Source organism: Manacus candei, unplaced genomic scaffold (genome assembly GCF_025592945.1).
Source record: "Manacus candei isolate 608988 ecotype Guabito, Panama unplaced genomic scaffold, ASM2559294v1 h1tg000049l, whole genome shotgun sequence".
Lineage (NCBI taxonomy): Eukaryota > Metazoa > Chordata > Aves > Passeriformes > Pipridae > Manacus > Manacus candei.
In genome coordinates this window covers 11,864,261-11,892,089 of record NW_026138097.1, presented here as the reverse complement: position 1 = coordinate 11,892,089, position 27,829 = coordinate 11,864,261, and the positions used below count along the sequence as shown (strand labels likewise).

Sequence of the window (27,829 nt, the reverse complement as noted above, 5' to 3'; positions counted from 1 at the left end):
AAGCACAGCTGAGCACAGTTACCTACAAAAGCACTTGGCATATCAACACTTGAGTTACTGGTTCCTGCTTCCAGAAACAAGGGCTCCCTCACTCTTATAGCAGCATGACCCAAGACTCCTGAATTTCAGCTTGAGCCAAACCCACCACCCCATACCAGCAAGTATGAAGTAAGGAATCACATCACCAAGGAGTGACTTTAGGCCAGGCCTGCCATTTTATTCTGTGCTGCTGCACAGAGAAGAGCATCACCACATGCCAGAAAGCTAAAGTGCAAAACCACGGCAGCAGAAAAAAGAACTAAGGAACTCATTTACATTTGCTTGTTTTTTAATAATCACTAGCAGATGTCTGAGTGTGTGCTATGTCCACAAACTTTTCTTCAAGGAGAAAACCACAAGAACAAAGTTAGTTTTTCACATTAAACCCTGTCCTGTGTGCTGGAAGGAAATAAGGTTGAACTCCACACTAACAGACACCTTCCCCACTGGAAGGAGGATGCAATTTCCAGTTCACTTGCACGGTCTCCATCTACTGGCAAGGACCTGTCAAGGTCCTGCTGCCAGCACTAGCTGCAAGTGGAAGAGCGCTATGCAACCCTCATGGTTTTCTGTTATTCAGGTAAAGTCAGTGTGGGGAAGCCTGTGGACACAAAATGGTTTCCCCTTCCACTTCACTGCTCTGCAACACCATTCTTCTGTCTGCTGAATTACAGGTAACTTTGGTAACTTTGTAATCTACTTTTTTTTTCTTTTCAAAAGCCTTTTTGGCCCTACAAAAATACTTCCTACCCTGTGGAAGAGAGCTTATAGAATATTAAAACCTGCCCATTTTCAGAAAACTTGAGCACTGCCCCCTATTTAATTACACAGAGATCAAACCTACTTCTAGCACAACACACTGTGCAGCTTCAATATTCTTCTCTTATCATTTTCAGCGTTCTTAGACATCTGCAAAACCTGTTTGCTTCCCAGTTCCCAACTATGAGACGTTAAACAAAACCAGCACGGTCCAGATGACAGAACTTCCTACTTCCTTACTCATGCAATGCCCTTCTGGCACTACCCAAAACCCCAGTCTCTGATAAATTCAGTGCTGTTCTTTGTTCCCTATTCCTCTTCAAAACAGTTGCAGATTCAGATTGAATGGCTGAATGATATGCCAAATAATACCAAACATATCAGCAGCTCCCTCCCTAGTCAATTGACCAACTGCTAAAAGAGGATGCAAGATCAGAACCACACAACTGAAGGAAAATTCTCTTTTAATTTTGAGCAGCCTTTACTCTGCAATTGTGCTTTAAAAAAAAAAAAAAAAACCAGACCATTTCATTCTTGTTTTCCAATCTCAGAAAGCCATGTGTACCTCGACTCTTGCAATTGTTCATTTTTGCCCTAAAAGCAACTTGCAATAGCCAGAAAGCCAGAGATTACTTCTGGCAAAAATGTCGGAAGTAACAGTGTATGGATCATTTTAGCCATCATCTGAATGGCTGAAAAGCTTCCTGTTCAATTAAGTCCTGCATTAATCCCTACCATTTGAATAAAATTTTCCATCTGCTAGCAGGAAGTGATAAAAGTCACACGGTCATTAGGTTGTGGGCATTTTAACCTCTTGCAGAGGTTGCAGCTTGCAACTTAACCACACCTGAAATGAGATATCTGCACTTCCCATGGGGACAGCCTTTCGAAGGCTCCTCTACCATCTGGCTATTACCAGGGACTCAACATTTCTCTTGTAAAACTACAACATTTAGACACACAATGAGGGAGGGAAAAAATAAAGAAGAGTCACAAGACATCCTGTATCTGCTGCACAGACTTTACTCTGATAAGCAGCAAAGTGATCACTTTTGCATAAAACACCTATCAATCACATTCACCGTCTTGCCAAAAAGGATTACTAAACAGAAACACACCTATGAGCTGCCAAGGGAAGAAAATAAAATAAAAATCAATATATTCCATTATGTTAAACCTATGCTATTCTTATATAATTCTGAAGGCAAAATACAAACTTTAGCAGGTGCTATTTCTACTTTTTAGTCTCTTTTCCTACATCATTGTAATTTTTTGCACTGAGTGTCTCTTGGAAGCAAACCACGACCCTCTCCAGGCTTCCTCCCCAGGAGTCAAACAGCCCATTCTTGCAAGTCAATCAGGCAGATGCCGTCAATTGTCCCAGTAACGCTGTTCATGCCTTCTTTCAAGCCATGCCACATCCTGCTACCAGTCAAACTGGCCTGAAAAGGAAAGGGGCCATTCACCTCAAACCTCTTCTTTACAAGCAACACTAAATCCTATGAGAGGGGGCTGGCTGGACTGCCAGAGCACACTGTCTTTCTCTTCCTCCTGAATGCCAAAAAAAGTAGTTGAGAACTAATGATATGAATGGAAACTATGGCAACAATTCCTGTGCCACTTCAATCTATAGCTTTCCCTGCAGACTTTTTTCTTTACCTGTAGTAAAGAAAGTAAAGTAGTAAGTATTCAATACTCTCTTGCTTCTTGTCACATGTGTTGCATCCCCCTGCCCCTGGAGACTCTAGTAAAAGATATGGTGCATATCTAACTCATTTTGGTACCAGGTAATCATAGTAAAAAACCCACACAGACACACACTAACTGTGCGTACACACCACAGATTTGTCCAGGAAGTGAAAAATATTGTCCCTCTGAGAAGACTTTGAGAAGAGTGAGATTTATCAGTGCTTCACCTTCCCTAACACCCTTCTTAATTTTACTTTTAGGATATATGGTGGTATGTGAGCAGCAGGACACTTGATATTTAATGGTACAGCCCAGACAAACTGAGAGCTTGCTAACGGTGGAAGAAGAAAGTCCTGTTCCTTTTAGTTCAGCACATCCCATTGTGGACTCTGACCAGGAAGGGATGGGAAGGCACTGTCCAAGCAGAAGTAGAACAAAGGGAGTGGGACCACACCTTTCTGGAGCAGCAACTGCTGCATTGCCTCACCCTCATCTTTCTACTCTAAATGAGTGGGTTCACTTTGGTTTAAACCAATCTCAGCAAGGGCTGATGCAGGAAAAAGGTATGGTATATGTTCTTCCCTTCACCTCCAGCCACACGTTCCTGCTTATGCCAGCACTAGAGCTCCTGAGACCCCATAATCAGCTGGCTAAGGAAGTCAGTCTAGCTGAAAATTAATTTATAGGTCGGGGTTTTTTCTTTGTCGGGTTGGGTTTCATAAGCACGGAAGTGCTGGTGTTGGCACAAAAGAGGTGGCAAGAACTCACAAGAGGGAAGAACAGGCCTGCCTTTTCCAGCAGCAACTCACATTAAGATCAACCTAAGCTGACTGAGAAACACATTAGTCACTGAACTGTAAAATTTTAAAGGAAGAAGTGCCCGGCAGCAATGCCAGCATAGTCCCCTTTGCTGTCAACCCTTTTGCAACAAACAAGGAACCTAGTCTCCATGAAGACAAGCAAGAAAGACAAAATTGGGTGGGTTGGGTTGAGGTTTTTTTGCTTGATAACCTTAGGGGGTTTTTTAGAGTAATGAAAAGATCTGATTTCCTGCACTTCTGCCCCCACGAGCAGATTACCCACTACTTTTCCCTGTACCATGTCAAGCAAAGCCCCAGCTTACAAATGTTTGAAACAGAATGGAGAGGATGGCACTCCAGATGCTGTCTTCACTGACAGTGACACTGCATAAAAGCTGAGCACTTTCTAGGTGCCCCATGGGCAAAGCATCCTACTTGGCAATGGCCAGCCTGCTGACTGGCACTGGGCTCCTCTGAAAGTGTCCCCTGAGGTGTGGCTGCAAGGCCGTGCCACTGATCAGCTGTGTCCAGTCAGCACTTCATGCCAGTGCTCAGCCTGAGGAGACATCTAACAGCAAGAGTAGAGGAACGGCCCCAAGAGCAGACCACTTGTAATTTCAAGGAACACATGCTTGCAGCAACCCTAGGGTCATGTTCAGTAGATGTTTCTGTTAGTCTAAACAAGCTCTAACAATTAATTTCACAGTTCAAGAGGAGACCAGCTTCAGCCATTTTAACCTGCTGGTAACGTGCTCTGTGACGGGCAAAGTGCCTTCCTCTTACCACATTATGTTACAAACCCAACCTGTCACTGAAGCACTTTCTGCTGTGTATGTAGATACACATCAGCCTGCTCTACACCTCTGACATCCAGTCTCAAATGCGAAACACAACAATGAGCCTCAAATGTGATAGTCCCAGCACACACCTTGCTCCTCACTGCACTTTTAGTTTAGTTGCAACCTGATCCTCCATAATAGACCGAATGCCTACGCTTAAACTTCTTTCCAGATCTACATTTTTCACAGTGTCTCCGTGCAAGAGAGAGGTTCCTGTCTGTCACTACAGCTGGCTGTATCCATCTCTCAAACCCCCACACTGAAGTCAAAAAGGCCTCTGTCACAGCCCATCAGTAGCATCCACTCAGTCGTGTCACCTGTGGCTCTGCCTCTGGGGGACAGGAGACCAAGGAAAGCTCACATCACTAAGCACAGTCCTGTAAATCTGTAAAAAAAATCCCAAACTCTGGGATGGTTCTTGACGCCACCTCTCTTCCTCAAAAGCACTAAGCCAACATTTGGTCACTGATTTACTGGCAGTCCTCAGGCAAATCACTTGTCTGTCACTTTCCCAGGCTGAAATTAGACATTGACCAAAAGAGGGCTGTGTATAAGGATTAAAATCCTATGAAAAACAGTGTGTGTATGCTTGTTTAAATCAGATGAGGACCTGAGGTCAGTTTGTCACATGGCCATACAATAGGTCATGGTAGAGTGCTCCCACACAGGAGCGGCAAGAAATTGGCAATTACTTCAGCTGGGACCACTGGTGAACATTTGATGAACTTGAAACTGGTTCATTTAGTTCTCAAAAGCCGTGCATTTGAAAGGCAATTGGTGAAAATGCCAAGCAACCTCCCCAGAAAGAATGAAAGAAGTGATATTGGAAAGAACACTTGAGCAGTAAGAGAAAGCAGGCAATAAGGCCAGGAGTAATAAAGGAAGTAAAACATTGTGAGGGAACGCAAAGAGCTGTCGGTATGTTCAGGAAAGTGGAAGTTACCTGAAAATAAAATGGAAAACCTGTGAGGACCAGATGGACTAAGGAGAGAATGGCAATGTAGCTGACATGCCTGATTAGAAAACTGCAGAAATCTGACAAAATATGCAATCCTTTTCATACCCAGCCAACCACTGAGCCACAGGTAAAGAAATATGTGGAGGATTTCACAAAGCCCTCTAGTATTTTCTTTGTTTAAAATTGTATTAAATATGGGTTCAAGTAGCTATGGATACTGTTCAAAATAACAAACAAATGCAATCACAACGGGTTGTGTGAGTGACTGCCCTTAGCACTAAAGGAAATCTAAATAGCTTGAAGGTGAGAATTAAGTCAACAAAGTCAACAAATAAAATAAATGCATCTTTTATCACACCATTACCAAGGGAAGACAACGCCAAAAGGCAGAACTAGAGATGCTTCTCCTGAGGCCTTGCTGGCAACACAAGACTGCCCCAATTTAATTTAAGTTTTTTTAAATCAGTTCAAATCCATGTGGACTTTTATGGGTTAAGAGTAGGTTAAACCAGAGTCTTGTTGACAGATAAATCAAAAAGACAGCCTGTCCATGCAGCCTGTTGTGCCAGTTTAACTTCATTAATTTAAAAGCCACATCTTAATTTAAATTAACATAAGCCATCTCAAAATCTCAGCAAAGCACCACCACTAAGACTTGAATGATTTTGGATCAGTAAATCCAAAATCCCCTCTAAAGCTATAGCAGACTCCAGCCCACCTACCCCACGACCTGCTACTTTCTGTTATGATTTTCTGCTGCAGACAGAGGCAAATTTTGTCTTTAGAAGAAATTTAAGCTGCAATTTGATCTCTAAATATTCAAATTCTATTCTTTGGGAAAAGGTACTGATTCCAACTTCCCATTTTGAATCTATACAGACAATATTAAAAACACACCAAATGGAGACATCCCTGGTTTCATATATAGGGTTCAAAATCCTGGTAGGAGTTTTGCTGAATGTGCTAATCTATATTTTTGTGCATTCACCAGGGCTCTCCGTACCCACGAGGACTCCTCACAGCCAGGCAACTTTAAAAGTGTTCCAGCTCTTCCATGCATCACTGTTATATAATTCTGCAAGATCAGAAGCTACCCTAGAAATAACTGGGTCACTAACAATGTCCCTCTTCATAGCCATTGTGTGACCTTAGCCAGCCTGACATGACTGAATTGGTTCACAATGCTTTAAGCTGAATAAAATTAAACTATATAGGTAAGTTTTATTTATTCAATGTTTCATACATGCATATACATGCACACACACATGCACATATACATATGTATATTACCTGCAATGAAAAGGAATGATTGCAGACAAGGATCAGAAATATGAATAGCTGATTTTTAGATTACTGTAATAAGCTTTGCAGAAGGTATTTCATAATTTAATAAGATAATCAACCATCATAATTAACTGCATTTTACATACCTTTCCCCTTCCCCAGGGGGAAAGAAAAGCTTTTAAAACAATCAAAAACCAAAACTCAACACTCTTTCAGACTTAGTAAGGAACCCATCCTACCAAAACTGGTAATCCAGACACCTTAATACCTGCAAAACATGCCTCTGAGGGAACTAAGAGCTTATGAACATTTCCAGCTCTAGCCCTTTAAAGGTTTTCTAAATCCAAATGAAACCAATGGAGTGCAAACACCCTCGAAGTGCAGATGCAAAGCAAAGCAGCTGTTGTCGCTCACATCTTCACCCAGCACTGTAGTGTCAAATTAATCACTACTCAGTTTTACTGATGAGTTCCTTTAGAAGGGTTTAGCAGCCAATTATTACATACCATCATTTCCCTGAAGAAAGGAGGTTTTATGGTGAAAACAAGAAGTGGGGAAAACCCCAAAAGGATAGTGAGCTATGTCACCTTCTACAAGCCAAAAGAAACTGAGAAGGAGATCTGTGGTGTGAATCCCCATCACAGTGGCTGAGGTTCCCTGCGTCATAGGGGACAAGCAATATGTCAGGGCAGCTCTTCCTCTACACCCCTCTCTCAGCACATAGCAGGGAACTCTCTACAAGTATTTCTGGCAAGGTTTCAATGCTCCACATTCCATTCAGCGAAGGAAAATCATGCTCAAAGCAGAGTCTTTGAATCAGCTATAGCTGACCCAGAACATCAATCTCCCCCATCTAGACAGACACCATGAAAAGTGAGACATGTCAAAAGTTAGGGTTCATCATTATTTAAATGAATCATTTGGACACTACTATAGAGCAATGTGGTACTCTCCCCTTCCTCAAGTTGTACACTTCTAGGCAAGGAATAGAAATAAAAACTATGGCACCCATATACAGAATCTCAGAAACAACTCCCAGGGGGAAAAAAGCCCTATCAGTCTACAAATACTGTATAAGTAGCAGTATAAATAGGAAAATTTAAGTAATCGACTTCATAACACAGCAGGGTTACAGCGGCTACAGGAAAAACATGTGCTAAACCCAAGTTTCCTCATGCTAAGTAAGAGCAATTTGATACAGAAGCACAGATACTGAAGTGAATCTGCTCATGAAGCAGAGGACGTTCACAGCCTGGGGAAACAAGTTGCTTGAGGTAGTGGGATGCAGGCACAGAGCAGGGACTCTTCAGAAGCAGAGAGAGTCTACAGAATGTGAAATGCTATTCCAGAGCAGTACAGATAAGACTGTAGTTGTTATCAATGAGGACTTTAGAAGGCTAAAATAATCAGCTGTCTGAAAGAAATACCTATGGTTTTTGATACCGTGTCCAAGGAAACAGCACCAATTCCCTAATTCTTATTTATATTTTTATCATATTTATCTTATTTATATTTCTTATTACATAAGAAATATAAATCTTCAAGGAAAAAATAAAGCCCCTTACAGAGGGTCTACAAACAAATCAAAACCGTTCAACACCTGAAACTGTCACAATGGGAACTTCAGCAATTTTGCCTAACACATGGCATGCGAGGGCTCTGGGATGCCACCAGTCAAGGGCTGGTTCCTGCAGATGTCAGCAAGCAGTTTGTTTTCATCAATAACACAAGATGCCTGTACCATCACCAGTTTTACTACGTTCATTGTTTATTAGAAAACACAAGTGTCTTATCTTTTATTAGCTGGCATTTCTCAAGGTTCCCTGCCTTTATTTTTCTCTCCCTAGTATAAATGAGTACACTGGCCAATAATGCAAATAATACAGTCTAAGGAGAAAATGAAGCTCACACTGTGGGATGTTCATTGTGTGAGGTCAGAATATTTAAGGCAATGATAAATGTGTTAAGTTATGTTTCACGTATCATTAAGTAATGCCGAGTTCTATCCTTAAAACACCCTACTTGATAATGCAGTCCTAACAGAGGGGTGATCTCCCAGCAGACATGGCAAAGTGCCATGCTGCATTATATAACAACATTTTCCAGAGGAATGAGCAGAGCACTTTCTCCGATGCACAGGGAGCGAACAAGCTGTCACTGTGCACTCAGCAGCCTCTTCTACAGGGACTGTGTAGCAGAACCAAGTCACTTGTGGGTGTATTAAAAGGAAGAATAAATGATATTCAAGTAACATCCATGTTTTGAAATGCAAATAGTGCCTAGCATCAGCGCATCACCAAATTAAAAGCCACAGGAACTCAGAGCAACACCCATCCAGAGGTAAAGGACTCTCACATACGCACCTCAGATACTACCTTTGCCTACCTATTGAGATGGTAAAGTGCAGCTCTGCACTGCGACACCCGCCTTCTGCACCAGCTAAACACCACTGATTTATATGTGCTACCTTACACACAGGGAGAGGAGAGGAGAGGAGAGCAGAGGGGGAAAAACAAAGAAACACAAAAAACCGTCTTATATCTCATCCCACTGAAGAACTTTCAAGGGCTTGTCAGCTGATGAGGTGTGCTGCTGGCATAGAGTAGTGCCAGGGCTCAGACCTTCTTGCTCTGTGTTTCATATACCCCAGTAAAGTAGCTGAAAATCTTCATAAATCCTCCCTCTTATATTCAACCTGGAAAATAACCACTGTGACACAATGCTTTGGAGCTTTTCATTTCTACACTCATTAAAATAATTAAGGAACTGAGACTGACATTATTTTTTTTTGTGGGGTTTTCCACGTCCTCATTAAGAGGTTCCATGGCCGACATGACTCAGAAATTTAGAGCTCATTATACAGAACCACTGAAATTAGCATTCCGTTCATGGGCTTAATAGGTATTTAAGCAATGTAAGAGACAGGTTTTGTTTTGTTCTTTTTTAATTGATAGAATAAACTGTATTCAAATGTTCAGAAAGTCTCACTTGTCTGTGAAGAAGAGAGAGCTGAATGAGCCAAGCACAAACAGTCCTAGAGCCCTTTGTTGCCAGTAAGTGGGCTTCCTCCTCCATCTCCAAGCTCTTCATAATTAAAGATAGCAGCTCACCTAATGCTCAGGAAATGCTGTAAACATTTGTTTTCATTAAGGCGCGTATTGGGAAACCACGAGGATTCTGTTGAATAAAACCTAGCAGAAAAACACTTCAGTAGAAAAGGTTGGAATGGTCCAAAGAAACAGCAGAGTAAGGAGCAGACAAGGAAGAAAACAAAGCAGAAAAGTCAACAACTAATTCATGCATCCTAGACTGACTAACAATCACTACAAAATACAGAGAGGAGCACAAACAGAAGATGGATTACTGTTTTCAGGACTACAGGATTCAGTGCTTTTCATGTAAAATTACAGAAAACCCTCAGAGGAACAAAATATTCTTTATACCATGTTAAAAAAAAGAACCTGAGTGGAAAAAGCAAAAGAGATTCTGCTACCCTTATTAATTACTGGGGGCGTGGGGGTGTCCAGGAAAGCAAAAGATTAGTTTTTTTCTTCCTATATTTTATTTGGGCTCATGAATAACACTATCTTTAACACCTGCCTTCTTGATCTACTTCCTCAAAGCATGTTGCTAGAATGCTTCCCATAATTCCCACTCCCCCCTGCCCAAAAAAGATGTCTAACTCAACAAGATATTCCTATAAAAAAATATTCCTGAATGTGTGTGCATCCTCCACACTCCACTAAAGAAGTTTTTGTCAGTTTGCTTTTTAAGTTGGGAACGTCAAGCTCTAAAAGACATGTCTCCTGAGCAAGTCTTGGGGAAAAAGAACACCCAGACCAAAGGACAGATCACAACAAGTGTATAGTATCAGGGTTGGGAAGTCTGCCCAGATACTGAAACACTGTTGTCTGCCCTCATGTCAAACACTACTTCAGACCAAAGGGCTTGTAAAAACTGTTATATGAATAAATGGTATATGAAGATTATACTCACACTTCCTTTTAGAAGACAGAGTAACAAAAACTTGTTACAAATTCCCTTTCAACTTGCCTTTTTCATGTTAAAAATTAGAAATAATGATGTGACAGAGCTGCATTTCTAACATCAGAGGTTCGTCTCAGGAAAAGGATCTTCATCTTCAAGAGACGAGAAGAAACAAGAAACAGCAACAGGCCCAGATCCTGCCTTTCTCACTCCATCCCAGCCCAGAAACTTCCTTCCTCCATGGCAAGTAGACCATGTATTTGGGCAGTGACCTGTCAGTATTTTGTAGAAACTGGGAAATTAGCATACAGCTGCATCCCCAGGCTGACAGAGGGCTTTGAATGGCATGAAAAAACCTGATGGAGAAGCAAATCAATCTGAAGCCTTGAACTGAAGATAGCAGGTAACACCACAGAACGAGACAGACACAACGAACAGCTAAAGCAGTTAAGTTTCCTGAAACTTGACAGTTTCTAAGTAGGGGGCAGGGAACCAGTGCTCATGAAGATGCGGCTAAAAAGCTGAAAATAATAACCATAATTTGGAGCAAAGTTCCATATTGGGAAGTTTATATGACTGAAATAAAAAGGAACACAGTATGGGTTAGAATACATGTGGTACTTTCATTATCTGAGCTATTTTCATTGACACTGAAAAAATGTAAAGGAGCAATTAGTCCATTTTTACTTCGAATGGCATACACTCTTTGTAGTCCCACTGGATTAGTAACCCTGCAGATAAACTACAGCTTCAGGGTAAATGATGCAACGTAGAACCTCCAACACATTCTCTGCGCAAAAGGCTTTGAACGAAGAATCCTGTGGGTGAAAAGGACATCTTTCTCTGCCACTAAAATAATCAAGTACCCACCAAGTATGAAACTCAGATCAGCAGCCATTCAGTCAATAAACAATTTCTCAGAGTTCACACTGCTCACCTTCAACGGAGGCAGCAACCTGACACAAGCCAGGTATGAGCCTGGGGAAATACATGGCATCACTTTCTGATGGTTCATTCTGTGGTGTAAAACTCCAGCAGGCATACACAGATTAAGATAATTGAAAAGGAAAATAAACAAGATTCTTTGAAGGGCTACTCCAAGCACAGTCAAAACCAGGGGCACTTAATTTACAGCACTCTTCAGTCTGTACACATCTTAGGAAAATGTCCAATCCACTGAAATCAATAATAAATAAGCACTGTATTTCAGTGGATTCAGGAATTAACTCTTGTTATTTAAAAATGGATTTGAATGCAGTTGTGCTGATAAAGCACTCTCAAAATCCTCCTTCGGGAGATGATTTGTTTTTTTGTTTATTTATGAATATTTATGTTGATTTAATATCAGAAAAGGCAAGAGATAAAAATAGATAAAACCAAAAATAGACACATATATAAAAATAAAACAGATATAAAGAAATTGTATAATTTACTTATACTTTACCCTTGAAAACAATAAACAACTACTAGTCCAATTTTCAATTGCTCAAATCTCTGGCAAATAATTTTAAAGATGGAAGAGACATACAATGATTAAGTGCCGTGGAAGGCCACACAGTATGGCAAGAATCTGAATACTAGGCTACCTTGTACCTACAGTACTAGGCTACTAGGAGATACTGTTCGTTGTATTGCCTGAAGAGGAACAAGTGTTTGAATTCATGTTTTGGTAGGGTCCTGTAACTGTAAGCTTCAAGAAAAAAAATAAACTTTTTTCATGTGGGTTTTTTTTTTTCTGAATTACTCCAATTGATTCTTCTGATAAGAATAGCATGACCTTTACTCGAATGCTATCTCCCCTCTTTTTCCATTTCTCATCTGATTCACCTTTAAAGTTTATTTTGCAATCTATCCGGAAACTGGAAGCAACTAAATACTCCTAAACTGGTATGACATATAGCACATGTTTCAAGACCAAACTTAAAAACAAGGTTTCTATGTAATAGAAATGAAATAAAACTGGTAACGATCCAACCTTCACTGCACGGTAACATTTGCCTAGGTATTTGCTCAATGCATAAAATCTAATTTTCAGGTAACGAGAGGATTTCATAGACCTAAAGACATAAAAGCAAGGTTCTCAGATATTGTGCCACACACAGTTTGCCCTCTTGTTCTGTTACAAATTCACCAGGTGGGACGATCTAGATTTCAACAAAAATCAATATCAGTCAATTTTTCTAGTGTAAGACAAATACAAAAAGTCCAAGATACTGCAATTAGTGCACCAGCTTGGTTTCAGGCTTCTGACCTGGATTGGAGGGTTGAAAGATTTCTCGACCTCTGTTAAGAAAAATTTCATGATTTTCAACGTGCAGGTGTAAACAAGATGACACCAAAAATAGAAGTAACAAAAAAGTCCCAGCTGCTCACTTTAACAGCAAACTAGACATATGCAAAAGAAAAACATGAGACTCCCTTCTAAAAAAAAAGTTGATTAAAATTTTAGAGTAATTTATTTTTAAATGCACATTTTCCTTGACAACTTGCAGAACCAATTGTCACAGGGCCAGGAATAATCTAAAGCATAACAGAAGAGCACAGAAGACAAACAGTAAAGGTCTTTGGAGTCTCTTCCTCACCTCACTAAGAAGAGAAACAACCAGAAGAGACGGTGTTGTTTGCTTGCTTAGAATAAAAATGAGAGCAATGGTATCCTGGAAGGTTGAGTTAATCAGGGAAAGCTGCCACCACCTAGAGGGACTGATGTTGCTCCTCTTCAGCTTTCTCCCCACGGCCACCTCTGTTGAGTTCAGTGGTGCCCAGGGGATCTGTGTGAGATCAGTTCCACTAACCCAGCAGAAAAACATCCACCTTTGCTTTGACAAGGTGATAAACCACGTCAGAGCCAGCACAAATGGGGTCAGAGGAAGCACACGCCTCCTTATCATGCATCACCTCACTCCATAGCGGGCTATAAGGCTGTAAGTTCAACCCAACACTCTCAACAGGAGGTAAAATGATTTGCATTATCTGACCAACAGATAAGGTATTTATGCAGTTGTAAAACAGAGGGTCTTCTCAGTAGGCTCCTGATTGTGGAAATCCACAGATGACAGTGCACAGTGCTCAGCAGGCCAAAGGAGAACAGCGCAATCCATAATCACCTAGGGCAAGATCTCTCTAAAGAAAGAGTGAAAACCTCTCAAGATACAGCTACCATAAGAAGCATATGTTCATCCAAACACCAGTGCAGCTACAGTGTCTTTCTGTGTGGGATGTCTCCTCAAACAGGTAGAACCTCTTGGTTGGAGAGCACATTTCAAATCTCTTTCTAAGGCATTCAGCAAAGCAGTGACATCAAACCACTGGCACCAAGTGAAACAATGCTTCCTCAAGACAAGGGGTTTAGAAATACAACAGCACACATGCAAAGGAAAATATCCCGTCTGTTGCAGAATAGCTGCCTATCCAAACATCCCTGTTTCTCTATTAAAGTTGGAATAGACAAAGCTGTATATAAAGAGCTATCAAAATTAGAATGAGGTGCAAAGAAAAGTCTCTCAGACTTAAAAGGCTAATGATGTGTTGTCTCAAGTTTTCATTTCTTCATCCGAGAAATTTTAACTTGCACCAGAATATGTTTATATTGAATTCCAAAAGCTGTCATTTAAAATAAATAAATTCTAAAAGCTGTCCTTGACACTCAGCATACATACACACACATTACCAGTTAATTAATTTTGCAGAATTATTACTGTAATGAACCCCTCTTCAACTGTGAAGAAAGACCAAATCAGTGAGCCTTTTAACTAGGAATCTCCTCACTCTTTACCCATACCCCAAATTTTTCCTTCAGAAAAATTAATATCTATAGGATTTCATGAAAGTGAAAGCGTTACAGGCAAATGACGTGTTGCAATAGAAGAGATATTAGAAACGAGGTCTGTACAAAATCTACTTACTATATTGAAAAGATAAATAACAGCTGTAAGAGCTCCAGGAAAAGAGGAAGGCAAGGGAGGAGAAGAGGGAGAGTGGACAGTCATCTCCATAGTAACTACAACTATGAAACTCAGGGGAGAACTTGCCTGAAAGCTGAAAGAAGAATGCTACCAGAGGAAATAGACTGTAATATAACTGGAAAAAAGAAGAAACTTGCAAATAATTTGCCACATGGTCGAGGATCCCTTAAGCTTTAGTTTATTTAATCAGAGCCAAGAACAAATACCGAGAGAAAAGAAAAGGGGAAAAAGGCATAAAATCAAAACATAATGATGACATGGCCATTACTGTACAAATTATTTAACAATAAACATACCGTTAAAATAGTAAAAATACAAATATTCAGGTTAAGAAGAAAAAAAACAACTATCTTCCCTCAGGAAATTCTGTGCTACTGGATTTAACAACGGAAGAAGAAAAAGGAAAAGCACTATATCAGCATAAGCTAGGCAATATATCTAAAATTCCTGTGAATTTTAAACCCCAAATTTAGCATCAACACAAGCGATCTGAGAAAATTCTAGAGGAGATACTGACAGTACAGAGATCTATATTTTCAAATTCAGTTCAGAGTTAGAAAACTCTTAAAATCCCAAACTTTGATGCTGGTGACATAGACTGACCTATTTCTGACCAGTGCTCACACCATCCCAAGCCCCTCTCATCCATCCGAGAGTCTTAAGACCCACACCCTACTTGGGACAATACCTGCTTTGAGCTGACCCATAACAACACCAACACTCGTACTGTGGTCAGTTTTGGTGAATCAGCAGCAGCCCACATTCACACTGCCATTTGCAAGAAACATGTCAAAAATATATTCCCACCACTCACACATTGTCCAGATCAGCCACAGGAATAAATACAGAATAGGATTTTATATAGTTCGGTGTATGTTAAACCAGCATACAATGTGAATACTATCTTCAAATACTTTTAAAAATATCAAAAAACAAACCCAACACCACAATAAATCCCAAATCAAAATAAATAAATAAAAACAAACAAAAAAACCCCTCTAACACTCAATGTTAGGACACACTGACACCCTTCCACTTTAAAATATTGGAATGGCACTCTCTTTTTTGAATATAATTATCTTTGCACAGCACACAGGACAACCCCGGCTGGCTTTTAATTCAGCACACATACAAAACACTCAGGTCAGAATTATAGTAGAAATTATGTTCTATGCAAATAGTCCATGGCAAATCTCCTCTAAATGTTCATACAAAAGAAACTGGATGCTGCCATCACCGCTTCGGTCAAATAATAGTTAAAACACAAACTAGGTCTTACAGCACTTAGCAGCAAGATCTTCAGTGTCTTGTATGGAGAAGCTACAGGAAGTAATGCAGTCTAATAAATCATGTCCACCCTACCACAACAAAATGAAAAATTTCCTCTGGCCAATCAGCCTTACATTACAAATGTTAGACTGAAAAGATTAGGACTCCACTACTACTACGAAGTAGAAAAAACCAAGAATCTACAGACTGTACATCTTTTCCCATGTCCTTTGTTTCCTAATCCTTTGAAAGACCACTAAAAAGCGGCCATACTTTAGGAAATTGTTACTAAGTTTAGTCCCAGCAAAGTGCATACTGCCAAATATCACAGCATTTTACATCTTTATTTCAGGAACAGGTTTCTGCTTTTCCATTCTTAGTCTTTTATTCTTGCTACAAATATTTTTGTCTGTTGACATGTTTTTAAGCTCACATTTTAATTTTATGCCAGAAATGTGAGCTGTTCCTTCAGTTCTGAAATCTTACCCATACTTGACTGTGCTGAATATTTTCTCATTATGTAATCTTTTCCAAAAGAGTGAGACCACTGCAAAATGCTAGGATGGCTAACATCTAGGACTCAAAATATTAAACTAGAATCCCTTCTTTAAAACAACGTAACAGAAAAAAAAGTCATGGATTGCCATGATCTTCAAAAGACAATTATACGCCTTTTTTTCCCCTCCATGTCTTTGATTTTAAATTCATTTAGAGGGAATTATGAATGGAGGAATACGTGTAAAGACACTCATTTGTAGTACATGTGAATGTTTGGGTTGTTTCCCTTTTTCCCCCCCTTCTATTGCTGTGGGTCATGGAAATTTATTAACACAGGGAGCAGACAAAGCTGTGGGATATCTAATGTGCCTCAATGTTTGTTCGGTGAGGATGGTTGCATATTTTACCTACAGAGTAATACAACCCGAAGGAAAAACATACCTATTTCAAATTTTCCATGTTTCCGCTATTCAGGATGAGCTGGCCTGGTTTTGAAATAGCAGCAACAGCCAGAAATACCTAAGGGCACAGCATCAAGTCCACCTCTGCTGACATGACAAAAATCTGGGGATGTCAGCCACATGTAACATTTCTTCTGATATAGCGTGGGGCTTTGGGAGGAAAAAAATCCTGGACTACCTGGCTGTCCAGACACAGTCCTTGATGAAAAACGTTTTTAATACCAACCTGCCTTTTTGAAATGTCACCTAAGTAGATTGCCCATAAATGTCTTACTCTCTGGACAAGGGAGTAATAGAAAGATAATTTTCAGAGAAGAACAAAGCCAAGAAGGTTCTAAAAAAGGATCAAATCAGGATCAGACAGGTAGTGCCTCTCCCTTGATCCCAGAGGCAGCAGCCTGGGCACTGGGCTGAGCCATCAGTCAGTAGCTGAACTGTAATATAAGGGTATTAGATGATCGAGCATAGATACACATGGAAAGTTACAGAATAAACCAGAAGTAGCATAGGGCTATGTTAACGCAAACATCAGGTTAGAGTATTATACAGACAGTGGCTTGTATGCATTAAAAAAGCCTCTTTCACACTGACAAACAGATTTGCTTGAAAACAAATGTCTTTCAATATAGAATCAACTATTTCCTACATGAGTTTAGGGCAACTGCTCCCTGTTATCAAAGCAGTCAACATTTGGCCTTTCATACATGGGAGTGAGACATGAACGATGTGAATGACAGTAGGGATGGGTTATCAAGCAGTTGAAAGAGTGTTTGCCATACACAGGACCACAGAAACAACTGCACTCATCCCATCTGGCTTTAGAAACGTCCTTAGTCCTTCAGCTGATGAGCCCAAACTCAAGGTCATGAAGACCCTTCCCTGCAATTCTGACTTCCTTGAAGAGAGAGTGGCAGAAGAGAGCAAGTGAGTTTGAATCGGACATTGCTTAACAATTCTCAGCTTGCTGTAAATCATACCTTCATAGTTATTAAATCACTACTCAAACAAGTTGTTTACATAGCTGTCTACCCACAAAGTTCAAGTGTTCCCAGATTATTGTACGTTATTATATCTTTGCATGTCGGATAGAAGAATCCGTGTCACAACTTCTGTTTGTTCCTTATGAAAATACTGAAAGAACATTAATCACCTGATTTCTTCCTTTTCAAACTACATACAATAATCTTCTTGACTTGCATTACAAAGCAGGTAATCTGTCTTTTTACTATTCCTGTGCAAATCCACTCCAATGGACTATTATTGCTTTGTTTATAAGGCTTGTTATTTAAATATAAATGTGTGGCACTAAGAATATATTCCACTCATATCAGCATTTCCAGAAAGGGGGGGATTGGGGGCAGAGGGGGTAGGGGGTAAAAAAAAAAAAAATCAAAATTATTACACATAAATCTTATTGCCATTTTGGTTTTATTGTGGATTAATGTAGTTCTTCATAAGCAAACAACTAGTGCAGATTTGCACAGCCTACTGAAATAAGAAAAAAATAATAGAAGCACCTGGTTGATAAGTGAGCTTACATTGTGTTGTAGTAGGCAACAGCTGAACACAAATACATTATATAGTGTTCCAATTAGTGAAAAGACTATTCACTGAAAAGGTCCTGGAAAAACACTTTGATATTGCGAGCAGTCTCCTGCTTTCACACCCGAGTCATAATACACTGCTCTCTCCATCACCTACAATACCAAGTAGAAATCCCTCACAAATTTACATATGTGGGAACAGGATTGACCTTGTTTTACATCTTGCATGGAAGGTGCTAAGTCTAGTGCTAAATAGACTGTTCATTATTAGCTATAAAAACAATGTGACAAAAAGAGAAGAAAAAAAAGAAACCAACCCCACATCCCCTCAACCTTTTGACAGCTCTACTGCAAGAAAGTCTTTTGCAGCTCAAGTTGAAAAGGATATATCACTAAAAGAAACCACTTAAATTAGCAGCTTGCCTAATATGCAAAAGCTTGCCTACCCTTGACTGGCTTTTTTTTGTGCTGAGGGTGCAAAACAGCTCTGCCAGCCTAGCAGCTGTGCAGTCACCAGCCAAAGGAGATCAGCATGCTTATCTCCCTCCCCTTGGCCACATATTCCCACCTTTTCATTTGACAAATCTTAACACTCATCTTGCCCCACAATAAGCCAGTTCAGAGAGCTAAACTGGCATCTAAAAATAAAACTAAAAAAAGGAGAAACAGGAAAATGGAGCAGGCAGCAGGGAGCCAGCACAAGGCAAGGAGCAGGAGCACATCCCCTGGGTTGGCCTTGCTGTATCACACAATCACACTTCCGATTGTCACATGCTTGAGACCGTTAGCAGAAAGCTGCTGTATTAATTAAAGGCCCCAGAAGGTTCCTAATAAGCAATTTCTGGCCAGTCTAGCTGTGGCAGCTTAAAACGCTACTGCTCCCCAGTGGGTTGTTCCTTTCTCCTGCAGCCAACAACTTTCCCTGTAGCAGAACTGGACAAAGTGTCCTCTCCAAGGAGCTATGGACACCCTTGACCCAGGGGACAATGTCCATCCACTCTGCTGCTCCTGCAAGGGGGGAAATTCCTCCAACCTTATTTTGCTCCTAAACTAAACCAATGTCTTTTTTCTCCCTTAGTGGAGAGAATATTCTAACATTAAATTAAAACCCCACAAATTTAAAGCTTAAGAGTCACTAAAATCAATCAGCCTCCTTCCACTTCTCACAGCCTTCTATTAACTCAACTTTACAACAGAAAAATTGTGCATTTGGCAATTCCTTGTGTGCATTTCTGGGAAGGGGCCCATGTAAATAAGTAGCCACCTGATTAGTAACAGGAAGCAAGCAATAGCCCATTATCACCAAGGATCAACATACTGGCACACCAAGTCTGCTCCGCAGATGTCCCTTCTCGCGTAATTTGGGCAACTTGTAACTAGAAAACATATATCTGTCTCTGCACACTGTTATTAATTGCCAGTGCTTGTAGTTTAAAGAGTTGCCCACAAAAATGCACAAGCATGCAGCAGAGTGACCAAACACATCTGGCCAGTTACCTATTGATCTTCTCAACTGCGAATCACAGCTGGAAACTGGAGATTCGCAACAAAAACATGCAGCTACAAGGAAGTTACACTTCTCCTTCAGCAACTATCTTTTTTTTATAGATTTTGAAAATGTACTATCTATACATGGTGAATACCACCCAACCTGACAGTTTACCAAGCCTGTATACCAACACTTTTGTTCTTCTCTCCCCAAAGCACTGAAAAAACTAGCAATGGCTCTCACTTACATGGCAACCAGACAGCAACCCATTGCACAACAGATTCAGTGTAAGATTTGAATGCTTAGCTTTTGCCAAATGTTTGAATAATGCCGACACCTTTCACCTTTACTGGTTGAAAGCTGTACAACTCAGGATTAACCCACTGCCTCCCCTCAGACCTGATCACTAGCAATACACACAGCTCAGATCAAAGCAAGTATTTTTCATCCTTCAAGTGTAAACTCAAACAAATCTAAGTATTTTGAAGTACTGAGCTTGCCACTACTGCCACTGCCAATCCTCCTCAAATGCCACTTACTCTGTAAGTGGCGCTTACAATTCTTGGATTTATCTGGAGACTGTGCAGAGGCAAAGCTATACACATACTCCTTTTCCTCCTTACCACCACCAACAGCTGAAACCTGCAGCACCTCAGAAGGCAGGCTGCATACCTTTAGAACTGTTCCAGATTACTATTGCAATACAAAACAATACACTTCAAAAAACGGAGATGGAACTTTCCACATGGGTTGCAAAACTGGCTGTGTAGGAAACTTCCTCCAATCCCCAGAGAGAAAAGGTGTTAATTCCTGACTACCCACGAACTAGGTGAAACCACTTGAAGCCTAACAGTGTCAGACCACTGCATTCAAAAGCCTAGTCCATCAAATAAAGTATCTGAGTTTCTGAACAAAACCTGCAGTATATATTAAATCTGTATACTTTCACCAGAACAGCAATCTCTTTCCTTCCACCACGATGCCCTCTTTATGGCATGTGTAGCTCTTCAGTCAAGTTATGTTACTACAAAAGGCATTGAAACTGGAAAAAAATAGATGTGATAAACCTTAAGCTGTCCTTGGTTGGGGGTTCTACTGTTGTGTTATTCTGTTTGGCATACATATGTGAAATAAGGAATACCTGTCAGTAATCTCTTCACTGGTCAACAGGCAGGCTGGAAGGGATTTACCTCCCCCCACAGATGCCTGTCAACATCTACCTACCTACAGCTAAGTTCTCTGACCAGTAACTCACTGGGAGCGTCCACTGCCTAGTTTTGACCCAGGAAAAATCTACACCAGAGATGGCTGGCACAGTGACACCACAAGGCCATGCTAACTGCTAGCAAATTCACTCTCCACTCAGTTTGCTCCAAGAATTGGCACTTGCTCTTCATGCAGGCTCTCATGCAAATTGTCTCTGAAACTGGAGGAGTTTGGATCAACTATAAATGGAAATTAAAAACACGCACATGCTGCACACATGCATGAATCTATCTCCCTATTCCCTTTATATAATGTGACCTGCTCTAGGCAGGGGGAGGAAATGCTGCCAGATCAGTCCACTGAACTGACAGACCTGGGGCCAAAAGACTTCCAGACACAACAAATGGGAAGAGGTGGGAAGAAGAAACTGGGAAGAAACTGTTTGCCTCCATGGTACCAGCCCTCCATTACACTGAAGAACTGAAAGGTCAAACCACAGCCTTAAACTACTAAACAAAACGGAGTCCCTTAAAACAGACTCCCATATTTACTGTGCTTAGTTTCTTAGTTTCTTTCTCTTCTTGTTTCCATCACTAGTGTGAAATATAGGTGACCCATTCCTCTAGAAGATGACATATTCAAACATCCAAAAGGTTGCCCCTGCCATGCACCAAAAACCCCCCACAAGCCATAAAGAACTAAATAGTAACTTATATATAATGGTTGGTTCAGAGTACATGCTAAAGCTACGGTCTTTAAATGTGTATTTTAGTACAAGAGTGTCATTACTTGTACACACAGCTGAACAGACAATTGAAAAGTCTGATTTTGAGAAAGTCTGGGGAAAAGACAAGGAGGGCACACTTCTCAAAACTTCATAAGCTGAGACAGTGAACCCATAAATTCCATTTCAGTCCTGTTCGCGTCCCCCACCCCCCCAGTCTTCCTGCATGTCCTTTGTTCACCCAATATTCCTGACACAACTCTTTCTGGGATTCCAAAATGACATGGACTGAAGAAACATTACATATTCAGATAAACAAAACAAAAAGCCTAAAAGGAAGCAAGAAGACGGTATCAAAACACTCAGTGTGCTTCAGTACAGATTAAGAGAAGGAGCCCAGAAAAGGTCTGTCTGCAAAGAGAAAGCTGAGGGAGGAAAAGAGTAGATAAAAGTCTGTGTTGGGTGTAAATGGAAACAAAACAAGAACATTCTCCTTCACAGCAACTGCAGTAACAATCGTAATATTACTTCAACAGATCACGATGCATGAAGTAGTAGTGAAATGACACCTTGCCTTTCACAAAAGCCAGAAAAATAGTTTTCATCTTGGGTTCTGTGTTGGGGCTGATTTTTTCTGGTTTTTTGTTTTTAAGCTGAAAAGTACCAAAGGCACTGACTTTCCTATTATTATATGCCTGAACCGCTGGGCTGTTTCTCAAGAGTATGAATTCCCTCAGCCCAAACCTAGCAAATACTCCTCCAAAAAATATTTCATCCAGAATACTCAAATGCAGTTTCTGGAGACTGGTGAAGTAGCAATACCACTCATTTCTGAAGCTGGACTTTGCAGTGCACCAGAAGCAGGCACAGCATAAGGGACAAGCCCTCCTGCCCCTTGCCAGTCCCAAGAGAGGAAGGGGATGTTCCCCTGGTTGCACTGGTAGCTGCTCCTACAACCATAACGTCAACAAGAGATAAAAGCCTCCTGCAGGTTAACCATAAAGAACCCTGGCAAAAAGCCTCAATTCATCTTCTCTTGCTATTATTTTTAATCCTAACCAGCTCCTTGAACCTACTCGTGGTGTGACCCTACATGCCATTCTGTCAGCACAGCTGAGGAACAAGGGGACAAAGCAAGTGCAGAGGGCACCAAAAATTCCTGAAGATAATGTGCAAGCAACAAACAGCGGTTGCGAAATAACGACCACTCTCTCCCAGGATCACACCTACAGTCAATGTCACCTAAATAGTTCAGCAGAAATAATTTTCAATCCTCCATTGTACCTCATAAAGCCCAAAATCAACACACAAAACCTTTTGACCTGACCAGCAGCAGGATGCAATAAGCCTTACAAAATTTCTACTGGTGTGGAAGACAACACAAATTTTATTCTGATACACCAAACGAGCTAAGATAAGATGGGCATATTAACTAGATTTTGAGTTTGTTGCTTGGACAGACAGAAAAGGTTGTGTGGACCAGAGGTGGGGAACACTGGAACAGGAACATGAAGGTGTCCAGGAAAATACCAGTGTCTTCACCCCCTTGGGCTTTTCAGTGGAATCATAAGGTCATACACAAAGCAGGAATACTTCTCTTTTTTTGAAATAGAACTTTATTTGATGACTTGGGCCTAGGATGTGAGGAATGTGGAGGAAAAAGGTTGAGAAAGCATTTCTGTTTCTCTCTTTTAAATGGCATTTTTCAGACAGTCTGTTTTCATTCTTACTTCATCCAGAGGACAACTCTCAGCCTCCTGCATTCTCAGCATATATTCTATAATAGATTGCATGAGTCCTATGATTTTAACCCATATTTTACACATTCAGTCACTTCTAGGAAAGAGGAGGCAGTTTGCTGCAGCAGTATCTCAAAGTAATCCTTTGCAACTGATACCCACCACACCACCTTACTACATAGTTTCTCTTCTCAGAAGCATCTCTTTTATTCTTTTCTTCTTTCTTAACTTCACATGGTTTCATTCACCAAAAATTAAAAATAACAACAGTAACACTTACTACTTTAGCGATGCTTTCCTTGAAATTATACACACATACGTATTGACATGACCTGAGAGGTCAAAGCCAGGGGAGGAGGAGTGAGGGCGGGAGGGGAGAGAGTCCTAAGACATTTAAATTAGCATTCATCTATTCCAAAATGACAACTGCTTTTCTATGCTTTTCAAAACTACAAGAAGAACCATCTATACCATTGGGTGAAGTAAAGTTTGCTATATCCTCACCGTTACTAGAAGGCATCCACACTGGAAAATCTGTTTATGGTAGGGCAGTATGTGCAACCATACCCTACTAATAACATAATCACAACACTGTAAGACAAAACGGACAAGGCAGAAAAGCTGTACTTTAATCATAATGCACTACTAACCTTTTCCTCGAGGGTCCTTCCTCAAAATCTGAAGAACTAACATCGTTGCTCGTTGAGGACACTTGCGATGCATCGTCCTTCTCATTCTCCAGCTGTTCTGATCCCGGTCCTAATCCTTTAGATTGGCCATTAGTGAGAAGTCCTGCAAATGTGACAAAGTAGTACACAATATTAAAAGCTTGTGCTACCAGTGCCAAATGGATTTTATAAAAATTCAGGTGTGACACTAACAATAAAGAGCTGATGCCCAAAGCAACCATCTTGCAAAGATATATGCAAGCAACATTGACTTCGCACAGAGGTAGTTCAGGAAAAACCTGCCCGACTGTTTGTTTCTGATTTGATTAACTGTAAAACCCCAATCTCAAATAACCATACTATGGGTGCAATGGTATTTATAATCTTGTCACATTCAAAAAAAGGGACACAGCTTAGTCAAACTTATCCTTGTTTTCCAGAACTCCTATTGACTGGCATAGATAAGAGTCTTTTGCATTTATCTGTGGATTTATATAAAATTAAACCATTTGGTCCAACTTGTCATCATCTTGCTCTTCATTCTGCTGATTCCAACTACTGCAATTTATGATCCTTCAAAACAAATCCTAAATCCAAAAGGGAGAACATCAAACATCTGTTTCTTGACTCCGATTCTTCTGGCCAAGTGTCACTCATCTACAAGAACTCCAGACTGACAGAAAAAGTACACAGGGCAGCAAAGGTACACAAGCAACAGCTGCCTCCCCTTTTGCACCTTTTCTCTCCCAAAGCAATATAGATGGAAGACAGCATTGGACCTATACAAGCATAATGTCTAACAAATTTTGTGTATTTTACTCAACCAAGTAACTACAATATGACTCTTACAAATAACAGAAGACAGAAATGAAACTCCTTATACTTAGGGAAGAATTAAAATAGCAACATATTCTTCAGCAGGCTTTGGGTTGAGAGGGAGGAAACAATTTTATCAGTTCACTATTTACTAGATGTTTTAAGAGCTTATTACCAGAGGAGTTGCAATTTTATCCAGGAGAATGCTTTCCCATCTCTCAACCCAAATAGTTTTGCAAATGGCATAACAAAGCTTTGTTTCACAGCTTTATTTCCTCAGAGAAATGCTGGTAAGACTTCCCTCCCTCCCTTAGCCACTTCAGTCTCCCTTTCTATAATCGCACCTTAGAAAAGAAAACGGGGGAGGGGGGGGTGGGGGGGTGGCTACCCCTTCCAAGATGAGCCAGGTAGTAAAGCCTGTAATAGTACTAAACTGAAAATGCTTACTAAGTAGTTCAAGAATTTACACCAGCACTACATCAGTGCTATATAATTTCAGACCTCTGTTTTCAGGAAAATCACTGTTCAGCACCATCAGTGCACTTACTCATTGCATAACCAAGCATCCAACCAAGCTCAGCTCCCCAGAGACACTGAGCAAGACACCTCCAGTGAGCTGCTGTACCAGAACCTCAGGCACAGCCACAGCCAAATGCTCCTTTCCCGCAAGGCTATTTATTCCCTGTTCACTTGGGCATTACAATTGCAAGTGGTACATCCCCTGCCAGCAGGCTACAAACCTTTCAGCACGTACCCATTCCACCCCAATAGCTCTGATGACCCATCTTTAAACAGCCTAATGCAAAGTCTGCATCGTATCACCACATCTTATCTCTCTTTTTCTAATCAAAGTTTGCTCGTATTCATTCTTGAACTACACCAAATTTCTCTTGACTTGGAGTCAGAGGTAGCTATATGGTGACCACATGCTGTAGATTTTGTATGCTGTTTTAAAAATATCACCTACAAAGCAGAAACATGGCTTACTTTTTTTGTGGGGAAGAGTTGGTGAACTAGTAACTCAATTTTTTTTCCTAATATGGAGCCCACAGAGCATAAGTTGAAACTATGCTCCAATTTTTGGATTAAAATGTCTCTTCTAGCCAGCCTAAGACCTTCAGTTAGAAGTTAAATGACCCAATTTACATTTTCTCTCCTCTTTTGTTAAATTCCTTGTGATACTTCATTTCCAATTAAGGGATCTCTAACCATGACCCTACAAATAATACAAATTTCAGTATCAGCACATGACACTACAACAGGGCTTGTAATGTACCGACACAATTAAATGACACGGGGTGACAGCATCCCTTCAAACCATTCCTGAGGAAATGAAGGTAACCTTTTAAAAAACACAGAATAGATTATATTTCTATGCTGAATTCACTCTGTCAAGAAGCCCTAGTGCCCATGTTTGTTCTTAAGAAAGTTTCAACTTTTGATTTGCATTTTTCCATGAAACCACTGCTGATAAAATTTACAATTTTTGAACTCCAGAGAAGGCTAAATCAAGCATATCATTTGAGGCCTGACACTCAGTAACTTAACTCTTATGGTAGAATTTGATTACGTTTTCCAAAAGCAATATTTGTTCTGGAGACTTGCCATATGTAAAACCCAGCAACCTGAAGTATATGAGTCAAGAAAATCACCTTTCGGGCTGTCAACTTGCACGCACTTGGAAAGCAATTTTTATTCATCCTTTCACCCTGCCAAACCATCAGCTCACTTGGGAGACAAGCATGATTTGTGTCCCTTAAGGAAAAAAATATGGGTTTGCCTAATATTATTCATCATAACCAGCACCGTTCCAAAACACAGTAATATTGCTGATAACTGATGTTCGCTATCGTCCGCTGGAACGGACTAAAACAAGAGCCCTAAAAGAGAGGTATAAAACTACAAATGAGAGATACTGATAAATACTGGGAAAGGGTATCATGTTCTACAGGTTTCCAGGGCTAGCATAATTGCAAAATCTACTCTGAAGTGATGAAAGACACAGACAGCCACAGTCCAAAGCCTCCTTTCAAGTAGTGGAGAGAAAGCACATGCTGAAGCAGGCTGTTATAAAGTTTATTGCCACTCAATCATTTTTATATCAAATGCGTTCAGTTTGCCCCCAGATATCTTTTCCTTCAAATGCCATTCCTGCTCTCTCTAACTGCAATAAAACCCTGCTCTCTTCTGCTGTGCCTCAGCTGGGAGATATAAAAGGTCTGAAGGCCCCAGGATGGGATGGGAACCCCACAGTTTTGCCAAGTGATACTCAGGCACTCCCATCACCATTGGTTGGCACCAGTGCAGTTGACAGGACATACAGGTCTGCTGGTGCACTGCAGGAACAGAGTCTGGTGCACGTCCATGTGGGTTTGACTCTCTAAGGTCAACCAAGCTACAAAGAGAAAAACAACTGAGCAAGAAAACACTCTTTTGCATAGTCCGGAAAGCTGAACCACTCTTTAATCCTGGCTACTTTGGAGCATCCAGCAAAAGTCAAGGAATCAGCAAGCCCTCAAGAGCCAAATCAAATCAAAGGGACAAACAGTTCCTCTACTGTTTTTCCATGTCGAAGCCCTTCAACCTCTAAATCATGACGCCAGCAAGCCCTGGCTCATGTCGAAGCCCATGACACTCTCAGCTGCCAGAGAGCTGGCAGAGGCTGCCTGCCCCTTGCCCACTAGGCTCATCTCAGCCCTAGCTCTCACTGCCTTCTCCCCTGGCAGCTGGACTCATGACTAACCACAAGACCTGGATAACTAGGCAGAATAAATCAGGGTTGATAAAAATAAGACTTTATTCCTCTAATAAAAAGTATTTGTTTTGAAAGTCAAATTAGATTTTTTAAAAAAACTAAACCTCATTCAAATTAAATTTGGAAGTATAGCAACTTGCATTATGAGGCAGTGTAGGATTTCATATATTAAGATTACTTACATGAAATCATAATTTATATATACAGAGAAGCAGTGTATATTTGCTGCCAAAGTTTAAATGGAACTGAAACACTGAATGGCTCAAAGTCACTGAATAAACACTGCTTTAATTAAGTCAGTAATAATGAATTATTTAATTAAGTGACAATACAGGAACTT

General features: G+C 40.5%; 1 protein-coding gene across 10 annotated transcripts in view; it reads right to left on the bottom strand.

The window, feature by feature from the left end:
• Window positions 1–27,829, bottom strand: part of JARID2 (jumonji and AT-rich interaction domain containing 2) — a 216,542-nt gene that overhangs the window by 71,022 nt on the left and 117,691 nt on the right. For all 10 annotated transcript variants that reach the window (XM_051799158.1, XM_051799156.1, XM_051799152.1 and 7 more), the window contains exon 3: window positions 23,901–24,042. Coding sequence is in view for 2 of the 10 variants with exons in the window: in XM_051799152.1 (XP_051655112.1) it covers window positions 23,901–24,042 (142 nt within the window). In the remaining 8 variants the exon portion in view is untranslated. The remainder of the gene's footprint in view (window positions 1–23,900; window positions 24,043–27,829) is intronic.